Source organism: Tetrao urogallus (assembly GCF_951394365.1).
Source record: "Tetrao urogallus genome assembly, chromosome: 4".
NCBI classification, from domain to species: Eukaryota; Metazoa; Chordata; class Aves; order Galliformes; family Phasianidae; genus Tetrao; species Tetrao urogallus.
In genome coordinates, this window is record NC_136817.1 from 17349218 (window position 1) to 17364010 (window position 14793).

Here is a 14793-nt window from a genome sequence, read left to right on the forward strand (position 1 = left end):
CCTCTCATCCCAAGAAGAGAGTCCTATACCCTGCAGTCACCACCTCCAAGGCAGCATTGCTCCCAACACTAATGGGAGTAAGACAAATCTCACTGCCAGAGGCCCCAGGGCTGTTCTCAAATGGCTCAGCTGCACATGGGCAGCCCACACTGCAGGAAGGCTCACACTACTGGACCTTGGTGCATCCATGGTAGTAGCACCACACACATTTCTTACAGGTTTGAGATGATCCTTTCTCCAACAGGCTCCACTGCAGCATTCATCCTGCAATAAGGAAAAAAAAAACTGAAGTGAATAAAAAACTTTCAGGCATCACTTCCACTTCAGTAGTCTCATATGCCACATCTCACACCCAGCAACCCCAAGACTGCTCTGTGGGACATGGCCCCATCTTACTCACCTTCATCACTACTAGCAGGAGACTCTGCAGCACCCACAAACCCCCTAACCTCCCTTCACAAAAAAAAAAAAAAAAAAACCACTAAAGGATGGCAGCCTGTCAACGTGCTTACTCTAGACAAAAAGAAAAGCCCATCCTGAGATTTCCTTGTGCTCCTTTTTACACCAGCAGGACCAGGGCTGGGAGAAATAGCCCCATTTGTGTTATGAATGTATACATTTCAGTTGCTCTCTGTGAACCAGTAGATGCTGTTACTACTGCTAGAGGCGCAGGTTTTAAAGCCAAAGACTCCTATTTTTATTTTCCTCAAAATAACTGCTGTAGACATTCTTGAAAAGAATTTACTGGTGGTTTATAGAAATCCTTTTCACAATCTACAGGTGAAATTTAATTGTTGAACATAATGCACCATTGTAAGATGTAAGGAGTGATGCAGTCAGACACAGAAAGTAACATTAAATACTGGAACTACAAGGTGAAAAAATGCAAAAATCAGATCTTGCAGAAAAGAAAAAAGAAGTTTAAAACTAAAAAATTCAAAAAATTACAATCACAATCCACGTGAAAAGGAAAACTGGAAAAAACCTTAACTTATTCTGATTGCCCAAGCAGTACAAGGCCTGTGAGAATGGAAACATCCGCACGTGCCGTAATCTTGATGCGGTTTGTGGGTTTAAACTGTAGTGATAACCTCATTTTGCCGTTCTCCTTACGTCCTTATAAAGCCAGAATGCTGTGATCGTACGTGCTGAGCTGCAACCATTAAGAAAATTGAATTTTCCTCCAACTCAGAAAATGTCACAACTGAACTTTCATTGTCTACCGTTTAGACTAGGACCACATTTGCCTTGTGTCGATTCCTTTTTATCATTTCTCTGCTCCTTGCACCCAATGTTGTACCGTACCCCGCTCACTGCAGTGCTCGGCAAAGGACAGTACTAGGCACTGCGTGCCACAGGCTGGAGGCATCCCAGTGCTCAGTGGCTCCAGAGATGGAATAATGGCCTGGAACAATTTCTGCTCGAAATGAATGATTCATCAGGCAGCAATCACAACCTCCGAAGCCTGATTGTTCTACTAAAAAATCTCCACATCATTCTTTTCCTTGTGCTAGCCATGGATTCACATAAACCTAAATAACACCCTTGAGGCGGTAACCGCTAGATCTGTAAATACACGTCACGGGTGGAATGAATTTGCCAGTCTGCTGCAATTTTGCTTTAAATGAAAATGCAAAATGGTTGTGAAATCCTTCTGTACAATTAGAAGACATGAAGTGTTAGCGGGACTGCGTTTGCAATGTAAAACTCATGTTTCCTCGATATCATTTCTTTGGCATCTTCTCGACCCCTCCTATAATTAACAGAAAAGGTTCATACCATCCTTCACTTTTTCTGTCCCTCCTGATGCAAAAGAGAACCTCTGGGCAAGCAGCCAGTTTGTATCTACCCCTTACCAAGTGCAAGCTGTTCTCAAAAGGCTGCTTTCTTATTTACTGTGAACCAAGTTCTGCTCCCATAACTCACGTATCTCTCTGCTTGGCAACTCTGTGACGGGAAACAAAGGAGCAAAGAATAGTTTTAAATTTAAGACCTGACCTGTTTAATACACAGCGTTTCCTAATTTTCCCAATCGAGTATAACATGATAATTCTGCCAACATGCAGAACAAATCCAGGAACAGGGGGAGTGCTTTTTACCTCATAACATGTGAGCCAGAAATTACTTGGGAACAGTGCATTTCTACAAAAGACAAGTCCCACTCAAGCACAGTGGAAAATTGTCGTCTCCTCTTTGTGAGTGCCTTCAGAAGATGTCTGTGCCCACTGCAGGAAAAGGGTCAGATGAAATGGTAATTGCTGCAGTGAGTGCGTTGCTTTCTGTGTTAAGGACCGACAGATGCGATATGCGTTAATCCAAATCAGGGTGCGGCAGGCTCTTCTATAGATCCCGATACTGGTGAGAGCAGTCTTGGGCTGCTCTCATTTGCAGCCACGTGGGATGGAAGCCCTGGGCTGCAAACATGTGCCCTAAGCCCACACGCCTCGTGGAGCTTCTGCCAAGTTCACTCTTCTTGCTCCAAGGATGGAGTGTTACTGTACCCAGTGGCTGCTGAAATAGGAGCTGGAATCAGCATTTCAGAGCAACTAGTCTTTGGTTTGAATAGGGTACCCACTCTTCCTCCTCTTTACATTTCTGCCCAATTCACATGAGGTCTATCCTTCCTACGTACACCTTTTTCTTTCAAAATAAACTGGCTGTAATGTGATGGTCTGTTAGTGTAACCCTACAGAGCTTTGACTCACAGACGGGATGAGTTCGGAGAGCAGCAGTATTCAGCAGAGCCAATCAAGAGGAAGCGATGCATTACTGCACATCTTTCTTTTGCCACGAGATACTGTTTTGCAGCACTTCCTTCGGTTACACTCAAGGCCGTGCTACCAGGGGGACGAGCCTGTGTGACAAGCAAAGGAGGCAGAAAAAGGCTCTTCTGGGAGAGGACAGTAGACTTTCTTGCGGTTCTGAACACAACAGTGATATTTATATTCATAAGCCAGTTTCTCATATTGTGCCACGTCACTTGAATTGCTGTGACTTCTTTTCTGATGAGCCATCAGGAAGCAAATGGCATTGAAACAACTTCACTTAGATCTGTCAGAAATGCAAAGCGAAATACATGCCCGAGCACTTCCAAAGCAAACTACTGGCAATGGAAAGCTTTATAAAGTTCTTCCCTCAAGTGCATCTTCCTAAGGGGAATGGCATAGGAAGGTAGAAAGCATACAGGAAAGCCAACATGAGAAGGTAACATATACAACAGCAGTTGAGGAAAAAAAGAATTATTTTTGCAGGCACTTTACCGTGAGTAAAACTATATCTGCAGTTAATTTTTACGTGTCCATGTTAAGGACTGCATGGCACATGGAGCTGTGGCTTGCTGCTTCCAACGTTCAGTGCATCTTGATTCAACGTTAACAATGAATTACCATAAACATCCTCATGGAGGAATTTACAGTCAATTTTTTTTCCCCTGTTCTCAGTCATGTACCACAGGAATCATCTTAAGATCGCTTTACATGTATATAAGGCATACCTGCTTCAGCAATAGAACGGGAGGATTTCAAACCATCGCTGATGAGCCGAGTCTGTGACAGGTAGCAAAGCTTTCGGGCCTATTGGTTCACTTATTTTGGATTTCCTGCTTGCGGTAATGTTGATCAACTATGACCTCAGGAGACCTGCTATCAACTTTATAAATTCCTAAGCAGGTCACCTGAAGAAAAATAATGCCCTCTACTTTTTTCCGTGGAACCGATTTCAGGATTCACAGTTTCATTAATCCAAAATGTGCTAGAACAGACTTCTAAGATGCCAGTGGTTGATTTTGGCACTGCGAAAACTGAGCGGAGAATTTTACATGTTTATAATTCAGATTGGCAGCTTTATATCTAAATATTGACATAATCGTATGCGTTTGCTTTTCTCCCTCAGAAGCGCTAAGTGAACCTTGAATCCTTCAAACTGATATCTTCTCTGATCCAATTCGACGTGTTAATGACAAGCATTTAATTTTTTCCATCTTCCAATTTAATACACGGTGACAGATTCTGTACATAATTAGGAATGCTCACCTTCAGTGGATCAGCTGCTGAGTGAAGCATAAGCATGGTTCTGTGCTAAATGTACAGTTTTCCACTAATCTGGTGTTTATGATTTGATTTTGTAAGTCAGGAACATGAGTTGTCGTAGCTCAGAGTAACCTTTATTTTATGGAAAAAGGGCTACATATGGGAGTACAGAGAAGTCAGGATGCCTCCTTCTCTACATTACTAGCAATTTTTTAGATCAATACATAACTATAACATGATTGCTGCTGCCATATCACAAAGAAAATGCAACATTTCCATTAGGACAACATTGCTCCTTTCTCGTAGCTGGCTGTTATCCAGAATGGAACCGTAACACTATGGAATGTGAAAGACTGCTCCTCAGGGATGTGAAATAGAAGCAGCATTTCTATAAATATCACACGCTGTGCCCTCCAGTGTATTTCATGGAGAAATATGTTCCTCTTCAAAAAAAAAAGAAAAAAATAAATAAAAAACACCTATGCATCCTCCTCCAGATTTTTTTCCCTGAAATTTTCTTCACTTATATTGGTTTTCCTTGAAAGATCTTTAAACATCTTCCAAGTACAACTTGAATGGCTCTTCACAATTATCTAGTGCAGTATGGAAGTATTTCAGTGATACATGAAGTTAAACAGCAGGGGTTACATGTATCTCTTAGTGGTTCGGTATGCCACCCCATAACCCACTTCATGTTTTAAGACACATTCTGGAAAAAAAAAAATGGCCTTACACACCAAATATGATTATTGTTTTACTCAACAGTTATTGGTACAGAGCTCTGGACTTTTTGACTTGGAAATTATTTTGAACGTACGGTTCTGTTCACTACTGTGGAAAACATTTCAGGTGATGTCTGCTTTGAATGCTGCTCAGCACAGCTGGGGCTGAACACTCGGGACACTCAAGTCATTTGTTGGCTAAAAGTTCTATAATTTTATACATTAATTTACAAAGCCAAGCTTTCAGCTGTATACATCAACAAACTTTCATTTCAGATGCTACAAGACCTAAACTACAAATTAAAGATGAAGATCTTATTCATGATTTATAACCAAACCAATATTTTCAAGCGCCTTACTGCTTAAATCATCAGGCCCTCAGCTACTTTCCGCTGTTTCTCAAGACAACGAAAATTAATGTGAAGTATATCGTGTAAACCAAAGACTTCAGTGCACTGTGATTAAACACCGTGTCTGTACCGTGGGCAACAGAGTGTCTCACAGATGGTATTTTGCAGATGATTTGCAAATTTGATTCTAATCAGTTTCAGCTCCATAATTTGTCACTTAATGTTTCACATTTCTTAGGAGCTAGCAATCTCTGCCGCCTTTGGACGAGAAGAAAGAAACTCAACACAGTTAATAAAATTGACTCAGTACTGACAATTTGATGCATTTGTGCTCTCCTCACTCCCTTCCAAAAGACCACATGCTGCTTTAGGCAGATCAGGAACAAATTAAATCAAACTGGTAGCATCTTTAGGTATTTTAAATACTCTTTTTTTTTTTTTTTTTCCCAAAAATATCTAAAATTAATGGTGTCTTTCTTCACTTTGGGGGCTTTTTTAAACAGTGTTACTGTGTCTGCTTTCACTGTGGTAAAAATCGTATCTATATAAAGGAAAACAGCATCTGCTGTAATTGTGCCTGCTGCCTCTGGAGTCCTAATATCCAGACATGTTGTGGAATATGATGATTGGATCAAAACATATTATTCATCCCCTACTCATCTGAAGTGGGTTCTTAAAATTACAAAACAAAACAAAACAAAACAAAACAAAACAAAAAACAACAACAAAACAGAACAAAACAAAAAAAAGGCACAAAGCAGTAGCATACAGAGGAACTAGCAGAGAAGGATCTGTGTGTGCTGCCTGCTGTTATGCACTTTGTGCACTGCCATCGAGGTTGATATTGTCCAGAATATTGAGTATCCCAAGCACCCCAGGATGTATGAGGTGCCCTTCGTCACACAGCAACCCTTTATCGTGAGCATCATATCAACAAAGTGCTGGAAATCATACAGCTCTGTCAGGAACAAATTTCTTCTACTCAGAAATGCTGTACACAAAGCCACAGCAATAATGATGGCATCAGTAGTCCAAGAAAAATACGAGAAGTAGATTTTCTTGAGCTATTACCTACATTGGAAGTGTTCTGATTTTTTTGAAAATAATAACTTGAAAAGCTAAGACGTCTGAGTCCACAGAGCAAAGTTTGCTCACGGAGCTAAGAGAGGTGGTACAGCTTTTCTGCTACTCACATTTCTTACATTTCTGAGTTTGCTTATATTGTGCCTTAAACGTTGGCCTTGGCATCTGCTATTCCATACTAAATTTAGCCGCTTAAGATCAAGGAGGAGCAAAGATCATTTCTGTACCTCCTGTTCACACATTTTATTCTCCCTTCCTCTTTCCTCAGAGAGCTGACATAGGGATCTCTGCCTTAACCATCACCCCCGACAGAGAAAATGTGGTGGACTTCACAACACGTTATATGGACTACTCGGTGGGCGTGCTACTTCGGAAGGCGGAGAAGACAATGGACATGTTTGCCTGCTTGGCACCATTTGACCTCTCCCTGTGGGCATGCATAGCTGGTACCGTGCTGCTAGTAGGACTGTTGGTCTACCTCTTGAATTGGCTCAACCCTCCTCGCCTTCAGATGGGATCTATGACCTCCACAACGCTCTACAACTCCATGTGGTTCGTGTACGGATCTTTTGTGCAACAAGGTAAGAGACAGAGGGAACCTGAGATGACAGTTGTGTGTCTCCTATTGCCATCCTCTGTGAGGGACTGGGAGCACGTCTGAGCCATGTGCTGCAAGTTTTCTAAAGCATGCAGCAGTCTGGGTTGTGAACCATGAGAAGTTTTTTGAGCGCTACATGCTAGCTTGTTTTTTATTTGTAGTTGACTAGTGCTTGGAAAGGGTATTTCTCATCACCTTCTCAAAAATTATTCATCCTTAGTGTAAGTGCTATGTTCCAAAGAAGTCTGAAAATGTCAGGGTTCAGCTTTTGAACAAACTTTAGACCGGTCACCAGCGCCAAATGACCTTACAGTGTCTCATACACTTTCCTCCTTTTCCCACTTTACCTCAGTTTTCCTCATATAGCTCTTAGACACAGCCAAGTTACTCTGGCATTCCTGGATTCTCTCTTCCTTCCCTGCAGCAGCGTGGCCCAGTCTATATTACCAAGTCTTTCATGGTCCATCTCTTCTGCAGATATTTAATCGTTTATCCCAAAGGCATCAAGGATGGCTTGGCTTGGTATATGCTTCTTAAAATTCTTATCTACAAATCGGAGTTCTAATGGAAAATAGAATAAGAAAACACAGCTTCGCATAAGATGGCTTAGGTGATAACACCTGACAACTGACAAAATAAAACAATTATCTTCTGGTATTTATGCACATACTTATCTGTTGTCCGTACTAGCACCGCAGATACATCTCCTTGTACTTCTATGGGGCATTTAATCTGCAAAGAATCATGGCCACTACTTCAAAACTCACAAATATCAGATGGAACACAATAGGTAAAAGTATTTATTCAATAAGGTAATTAGAAATTACCTTATTACCTACTAAAAAAAATCGAATGAAATTTGTGACAATTGAAGATGTACATGAATGTTGTCTAAACTTCTAAAAGGAGGAAAACAACAACTGATACCATCACCTAGAAAAGGATAAAAGCTGCATTTGTGACTGTCCGCAAGAGGTATGTTTTTAAATTCATCAACCTAGAGAGAGTAGTATTGACATTACCATTTGCATTTAGCAGTGATGGCCAACTGAGCAAAGCTGCAGAAGTTGTTTCATGTGTCTCTGGTGTATTTTTTTTTATAATAATTTTTATTAAAAACAAACAAACAAACAACAACAAAAACAGACTTCAGAGCCAGTTTAGTGCTACAATAATTTTTTCAATGTATGCGGGTGGATTTTAAAGTTTTCTTTCTGTCCAAAATATTCCCAGTGTAGCTGTTTAGGGAATCCAACTGTGAGAGAGCAGTTGGTCTGTTAAAGAACTAGACTCATTGCATCTGTCTGCCTTTTAGGTTAAAACCTGTGAATTAGTTTCTTTACTGTGTGAATATGAGGTGATTTTATATAGCTTTATTGCTTGGTGTTCGCCTTAGCACTTCCACTGTACTCCCAATATCATCAGTCTCTAAAAGCTTTCTAGGAAACTGCCTAGCAAAGCTAGTTTAATTGCACACTTCGATCTCATTAGTTATAATTTGAATTGTTTGCCGTAGATCTGACCAAGTCAATATGTATTGTCCAGTGCCCCAAAGTTTTCCAAGTTACAGATCCAGGGTGTTAGCTTTCAAGGCTTCGATGAATGCTCTGTTAGCATATATAGAAAAGGGCTTTCAGAACCATCAGTACAGTGAGTGTTTGGGGAGGGCTGAATAAACACCTCAAATAAAGGACAAAGACAAAGAGGAAGTTAGATGAAAAGAAATGAGATGAAATGACAAGAAAGAAAGAATAAAACAAAAAAACAAACAAACAAAAAAAAAAAACCAAAATTAACAGTTAACATGGATTTGCTAAGGAAAAATCATACTTAGCCAATCTGATAGCCTTCTAAGCTGGAATGACCAGCTGGATAGATGAGGGGAGAACAGTGGGTGTTGTCTCCTTTGACTGCAGCAAGGCTTTCAACACTGTCTCCAGTGACATCCTCAAAAGCAAGCCCGAGAAGGGTTTACATAAGAGTGGACTGAGAAGTAGCTGCACAGGACATCTCAGAGGCTTATGAGTCAAAACACAGCCTAGTGTGAGGCCCGTAGCTAGTAGGGTGCACCAGCATTCTGTACTGAGTCAGGTCTTGCTTAACATCTACGACAATGACCTGGATGAAGGAACAGAGCATCTCCTCAATGAGTTTGCTGAAGATGCAAAACTGAGACGAGTGGCTAATACCCCAGAGTGCAACTGGGATGAGTGGCTGATGAGTGGCAGAACTGTGAGCTCTGTGCTGTCAGTCAGAAATATGTGGACAGGATGGAGAGGTGGGCTAAAACCACTTGAGATTCAACAAAGGCAAGCACAAGGCATTGCACTTTGAGAGGAATACTGTCATGCACCAGCACAGTCTTGGGTTTGACCTGCTGGAAGGCAGCTTTGTGGAACAGGACCTGCTGGTCCTTGGGGACACCCAGTTGACCATGAGCCACTGATACACGCTTGTGTCCCAGAAGGCAAATAGTATCCCAGAGAGCATCAGGAACACTGTCACCAGGAGGTTGATGGAAGGGATCCGTCCCCTCTATTCTGCCCTGGTGAGGCCTAGGCTCGCAGTGCTATGTACAGTGCTGGGCTCCCCAGTATGAGAGAGAAAAAAATCATGAAGGGACTGGGGTATCGTTTATGTGAGGAAAAGCTGAGAGAATTAGGCCTGTTCATTCTGGAGAAGATTGAGAGGGGATCAGATCAGTGTGTCTTAAGGGAAGGTGTAAAGAGGATGGGCTAAATTCTTCTCGGTGGAGCCCAGCAACAGTGTTAGAGGCAAAGGGCGCAAACTGAAACCTGGGAGTTTCCATCTTAACGTGAAGAAAAACTTCTTTACTGTGAGCATGACACAGGCTGCCCGGATAGGCTGTGGAGTCTTCTTCCCTGGAGATCTTCAAAACCCACCAGGAGCTGGTTCTGTGCAGCCCACTCTAGATGTCCCTGTTTGAGTAAGGGGATTGGATTAGATGGTCTGAAGTCCCTTTCAACCTGAACTATTCTGGCTGTTTCTGTGTCCGTGTGATTACTGAAAGCCACTGGCTTTTACTCATTAGTAAATCATGATTAGTAATAGCTGCTGGGACACAGAGGCCCAAAGCACTAAAACTGTTGTGAGACTTCAGAAGAAAAAAATAATAATTCGCAGAAATTAAAAGGTGTGTTGCATTTATTTAGAGAGAGATTTATTTGGAGAGATTTAGAGATCTCACCCCTCTACCAAGTACATTTCCAACACTACTCCTTACAATCCAATAGAACAATTTAAAACGTGCGTTTTATTTCCGCTGAGTGAGGGGTTGCTATACAATACACCTCTCCTTCAAAGGAAACGCAGAAGGACAGTATTTAATTTGCTAAAGGGAAAAATGACACAAATTTAATAGCATTCATACTAAAATACAACAACCTTGCAGACCAATTTAAATATCAAGACTCAGAAGACCTCAGAAATCCATTGTGAAAGAGTAATAGATCCATTTATAATGTCAGCCTGTATTTCACTTTCAATTTGAATATAACACAAAACTATATTAGCTGATGCATTATTGTTTACCAACCTTTGTGAATACAGACAAATGAAAGTAATTTCCACTGACAGGCTGACTGGCTATTGTAGTAATTTTGCTTCTGTTTTCACTCATCAGCTCTTCATTCAGCAGAAAAATCCACAGGTTTTATTTGTTTTGGAATAGCCAATCTGTTGCGATTAATTGTGATTGGCATACTTTAAGCGCAACAGCATGGGGCATTTCAAAATCTGTCACGTTCATTTAAGAAGTCTTTCAGCTGTAGATTCAAAACATGACAAGGTACTCATTTCTGCCATCAAAACATACAGCCAAAAATGCTTCTATATCTTACGCTGAGAGCAATAAGGCAACATGAACTGAGGATTGCTAGCGTTTTGATAGTGCCAGATTCTTTGTTTGGGGCAAGCCGGCACATTCTGGCATTGTCTGTTCTTTTTTTCCTCTAGCTAAGTGAAAGATTTGCAGGCAGGGAGCCTGGTTCCTGCTGGACCTGCTGACAGTCTAAAGAGCCTCTTGGTATATAAATCAAATTCTTTAAGGAACTGTGTGGTGTATTTTGATCGAATCAGAAATAGTTGTCTCTTTTGCTTGTTCTGAAACAGTATTCTGCTGTTTTCAGTAGTAGATTTGGTAAGCTGCATCAGGTTGTATTTCGGTCAGCCTGACTGGTGCTCTGATCAAATTCCTTTAATGAGTTCTAACCTTCACAATTTTTGATATATCAGAAAAGTACTGTGACATTGCCTAGACACTTGAATCAGCACAACCAGCCTGGTAGTTTTTAGGACGGGTGTATGGGAATTGCCGAATGACAGCCTGAACCTCTGATTGATCACCTGAGGTGAGCAATGAGTCAACCACAGGAGCACAGGTGAAGGCAATTGACCTGTGCTGCTGGAAGGAGTGGAGCCTGGCTCCACCTCTCCTAGACCCATTTGAGAGCTGACTACCAGTGGAGAAGGGTCTCTTCTTGATCCTTTCTTTAGAGAAAATTCTGTTGGAGTTTTACAAGTATGCCTGGGATATGGGTAAGTATTTTTTCTGCTTCTGTGCAGTAACTATGTAGCTAAGTTCTCTGGTATACCTCAAGACTGTAACATTTGTACGTTTGTTGATTATACACTGGGGTCTGGGAGTTCCTGTTACATTCTGTAGCAAAATTTCAGTACTTTTAACTCAACTCAAATGTTGACTGTGAAACTGCAACTAGGATTCTACTAGTCTTGTTTATTACAGAGGCTTAAAACTTAAATTTGGCCTGCAAAGCACTTTTACTGAAGAAGTTTAGAGGGTGACAGAGGACAGGTCTTGCTGGATTTGCTGCCAGCTTGTGGCATGCATAAATGCAAAGCCAAATCCTCAGAGCTGAAGTTTAAATGTAGTATCTTTGTGCTTGCTTCCTTGAGAGCTTAGACATCACTGGTTCTCATACCATTAAAACTTGGGTCTTGATTTTGGCTTTCAATTTTTTTTTTTTTTTTTTTTTTTTTTTTTTTTCTCCCATGGAGAAAAATTAGAATGATCACACAGTCTACGTACACTGTTGAAACTTTAGTAACATGTAGGTATATTTTCCTTCTCTTTTAATTTTATTTTCATTCACTGCAGACATTGATGCATTGGTAGTCATACGTATTTTTTTTCTAATCTATTAGATGCATGTTGGTTTTGATTTCAAGGGACAGTTTTGAGAACAGAGCTGAAATGTCATTGACTAGGCTCACTTCATATGAAGAAACAATGCCAAGCATTTCTTTTCTGTACTTAAGACCTTCATACAGTACACTTTTCAGTAAAAAATGATGACCAGTGCGTTAGAATGCCTGGTGCAAGCTCTGAATCTCTGTAAGCAGATTTACAATATCCTGTATGGTCATTATGAAGGCAAGTGAGTTCTTAGAGGGAGCTGTGTAGTACTGTGAATGAGATTAAAAACAAACACTTTTGACCCCACCGCTTACCTGGGTGTGAGATTCTGTAGCACAACGTTTATTCCTGTTATGTTTGTTTATGTAGCAAATTCATGTACTGAGACTGAAGAGAATTTAGGTCACTTTGAAAAGTACTAGGCTTGCTCTGAAAGTAATGCCTCCTATGTTATTCTGTTGGCCTGCAATGTTAGAGGTGGATGTTGGTGGTATGGCAGTAGAGGTTGAACTTTCCCACCCATATCTTGTTACGTATTGTTGCTGTGCAACAGATGGGACAGAGGGGCAATCTGACAAAATGGCATCTGACATGGAAGTGCATATGACTTGAAGTGTGTTACTGAATTACTCTGTGCAGAAAATTTGGCACTCGCTGACATTTATCGATGCTTGCTGCACACTTATGGAGACCAAGTGAATGTGAGTGTAGTGAGGCAGTGGGCACCGTTTCAGCATTGGCGACAGTGTCAGTGGGTCATCTCCACTGGTGCAGATTTTTATAAGCCAACATATAGGGTCTTGATCATTGCTGGTCAAAATGCATAGCTAATGGGGGAAGCCAGTTGTTTTGTAGCTGAGAATTTGCTCTATCAGTGGTCTTTGTAGCTGTTACAATTTCCACAGTAATAAGTAGGCGGGGTTATTTTCATAGCAAGCTACATAGTTTCCTGGTTTTCCAATCTGTTCTCTTCCACTTCACAATGGCCATTGTGAAAGTGTGTGTGTGTGTGTGTGTGTGTGTGTATATATATATATAAAACTTTTTTTCATAACTGGCTTTTCCAGTTGGGTAGAAAATGATTCCAGAGTTCACCTTCCAGTTCATTGCCAGCTCCTTCTGTATTTCCCCTTGGTTTCCCACTCCATCCTTTACAGATCTTGCTATTTGCCACCCTCATGCAGTAGCTGGAGTCCATCATTGCTGCAGCTTTCCTCTTGGATATCAGTCAGGACCTCGCTAGCTCTTTTGCTCCTGCTCCTCCCCACAGACTCTGCTCCTTTTGGCCCTCTATTATTATGCATGCTGATTAAGAAGGTGCCTCTCCTGTGAGAAGAGGATGAAAGAGATGAGGCTGCTCAATTTGAAGAAGAGGAGGCTTGGAGATGGGTCTCCTCAATGTCTATAAATATCTAAAAGGAGTGTGCAGAGAGGATAAAGCCAGACTCTTTTCAGCGGTGCCCTACCCCAGGGCAAGAGTCAGTGGGAACAAATGGATACAAACAAAGGTCTGTGTGGACAAAGCCAGTTTTTTCTGCTGATAACTGTACACTGAAACACACCTGTGGAGATTATCTCCCATCAGTTATTTCCTACATAATCCAGTTTGAGTAATGTGTCATAATCCAGTATGATATAGACTTTGCTTAGTTTTTCTGACACTTTATATAACTGCATTTGTCTTTCTCTTCAGTCCTGGCTACTCCCTCAAATTTTGCTCGCAGTCAAATATGCAAATGTGGAAAACCTAATGTGTGACCAGAGATCAGAAAACTGATCCCAAAAAGCAGTTTAGTTCACTAAATACTAACTTCAAGTGACTTTTTTAAAAACTTCATGGAGATCAAGTGAATCAAATGCTTCATGTTAGAATGTTTATGTATACTTGCTGAGGACCTACTTTAATCTCCTGAAGGTTTTCTATTTGCTTCTTATTTCTTTATGAGTTCTTGTTATGAAATATTCCAGAGAGAGCACTCTACTATTGCTACTACTGGAACAAAGAAGTCCAGTGCTTTAGGAAACAGAAATAAAGGATTTAAGACCCAACCCTATTTGTACAATAGATTGTTTTTGGACAAGTGAAATGCTGTGATTTATAGCAAGAATTTACACAGGAATGTTCTGGAAGGCTTCTTTTCAAAAGCTGCCTCTCTGGTTTGGTTTCAGAATACGCTGACAAGTTTACTGAATTTAATAGAATTGCACTAATATAGACAAAATAATGAATTTGTACTGAAAATTAAAATGTTTTGTCTTAACATTAAACACACAACAGAAAGCCTTCTTTCTCCTGTACCTCTTATCATGCATTGTTCATTTCATTTTTTTTTTTTTTTTCTTTAAGAGGAGGTATTTCTGAATTTAACTGGAAGGATTTCAGGTTATTCAGCTCAAGATGCAGAGCTGTTTCACATGAAAACATGCGTATGAAAGAGAAAAGGCAGAGGTCCTGTTTGTTTGTTTGTTTTGTGAGTAGTTTGGGTTTTGTTTTTTGCTGCAAGAGGAAACATCTTTGAAGAGCTGAATCATTTGAGATTTTGCAATGATTCCAGCAAATCCAATATTCGTTAATGTTTTATAACTAGGGTTTGACCACACGTGCTTAAAGTACTACTCCCAATAGTACTCTTCTGTTCGGAGATATTAATGTTCTCCCGTAAGCTAGCAAGGTTTTGGGAAAACATCTCTGAAGGGTCGTCTTCGTCCCCTTACATTTGGATTAATTTAAAATTCTGATCACGACTGGGGATTTTGATTGGTCATCAGCAGTGTCTGTAATGGTCAATTACATTCATAATGCCTGGTAAATGAGCAAATCTTAATGTTTGTTTTG

At 40.6% G+C, this 14793-nt stretch overlaps 1 protein-coding gene across 2 annotated transcripts in view; it reads left to right on the forward strand.

The window, feature by feature from the left end:
- GRID2 (glutamate ionotropic receptor delta type subunit 2) overlaps positions 1-14793 on the forward strand; it is a gene marked incomplete at both ends in the record, with an annotated part of 691297 nt that overhangs the window by 561637 nt on the left and 114867 nt on the right. For both annotated transcript variants that reach the window (XM_079534493.1, XM_079534494.1), the window contains one exon: positions 6452-6764. In XM_079534493.1, the coding sequence (XP_079390619.1) occupies positions 6452-6764 (313 nt within the window). The remainder of the gene's footprint in view (positions 1-6451; positions 6765-14793) is intronic.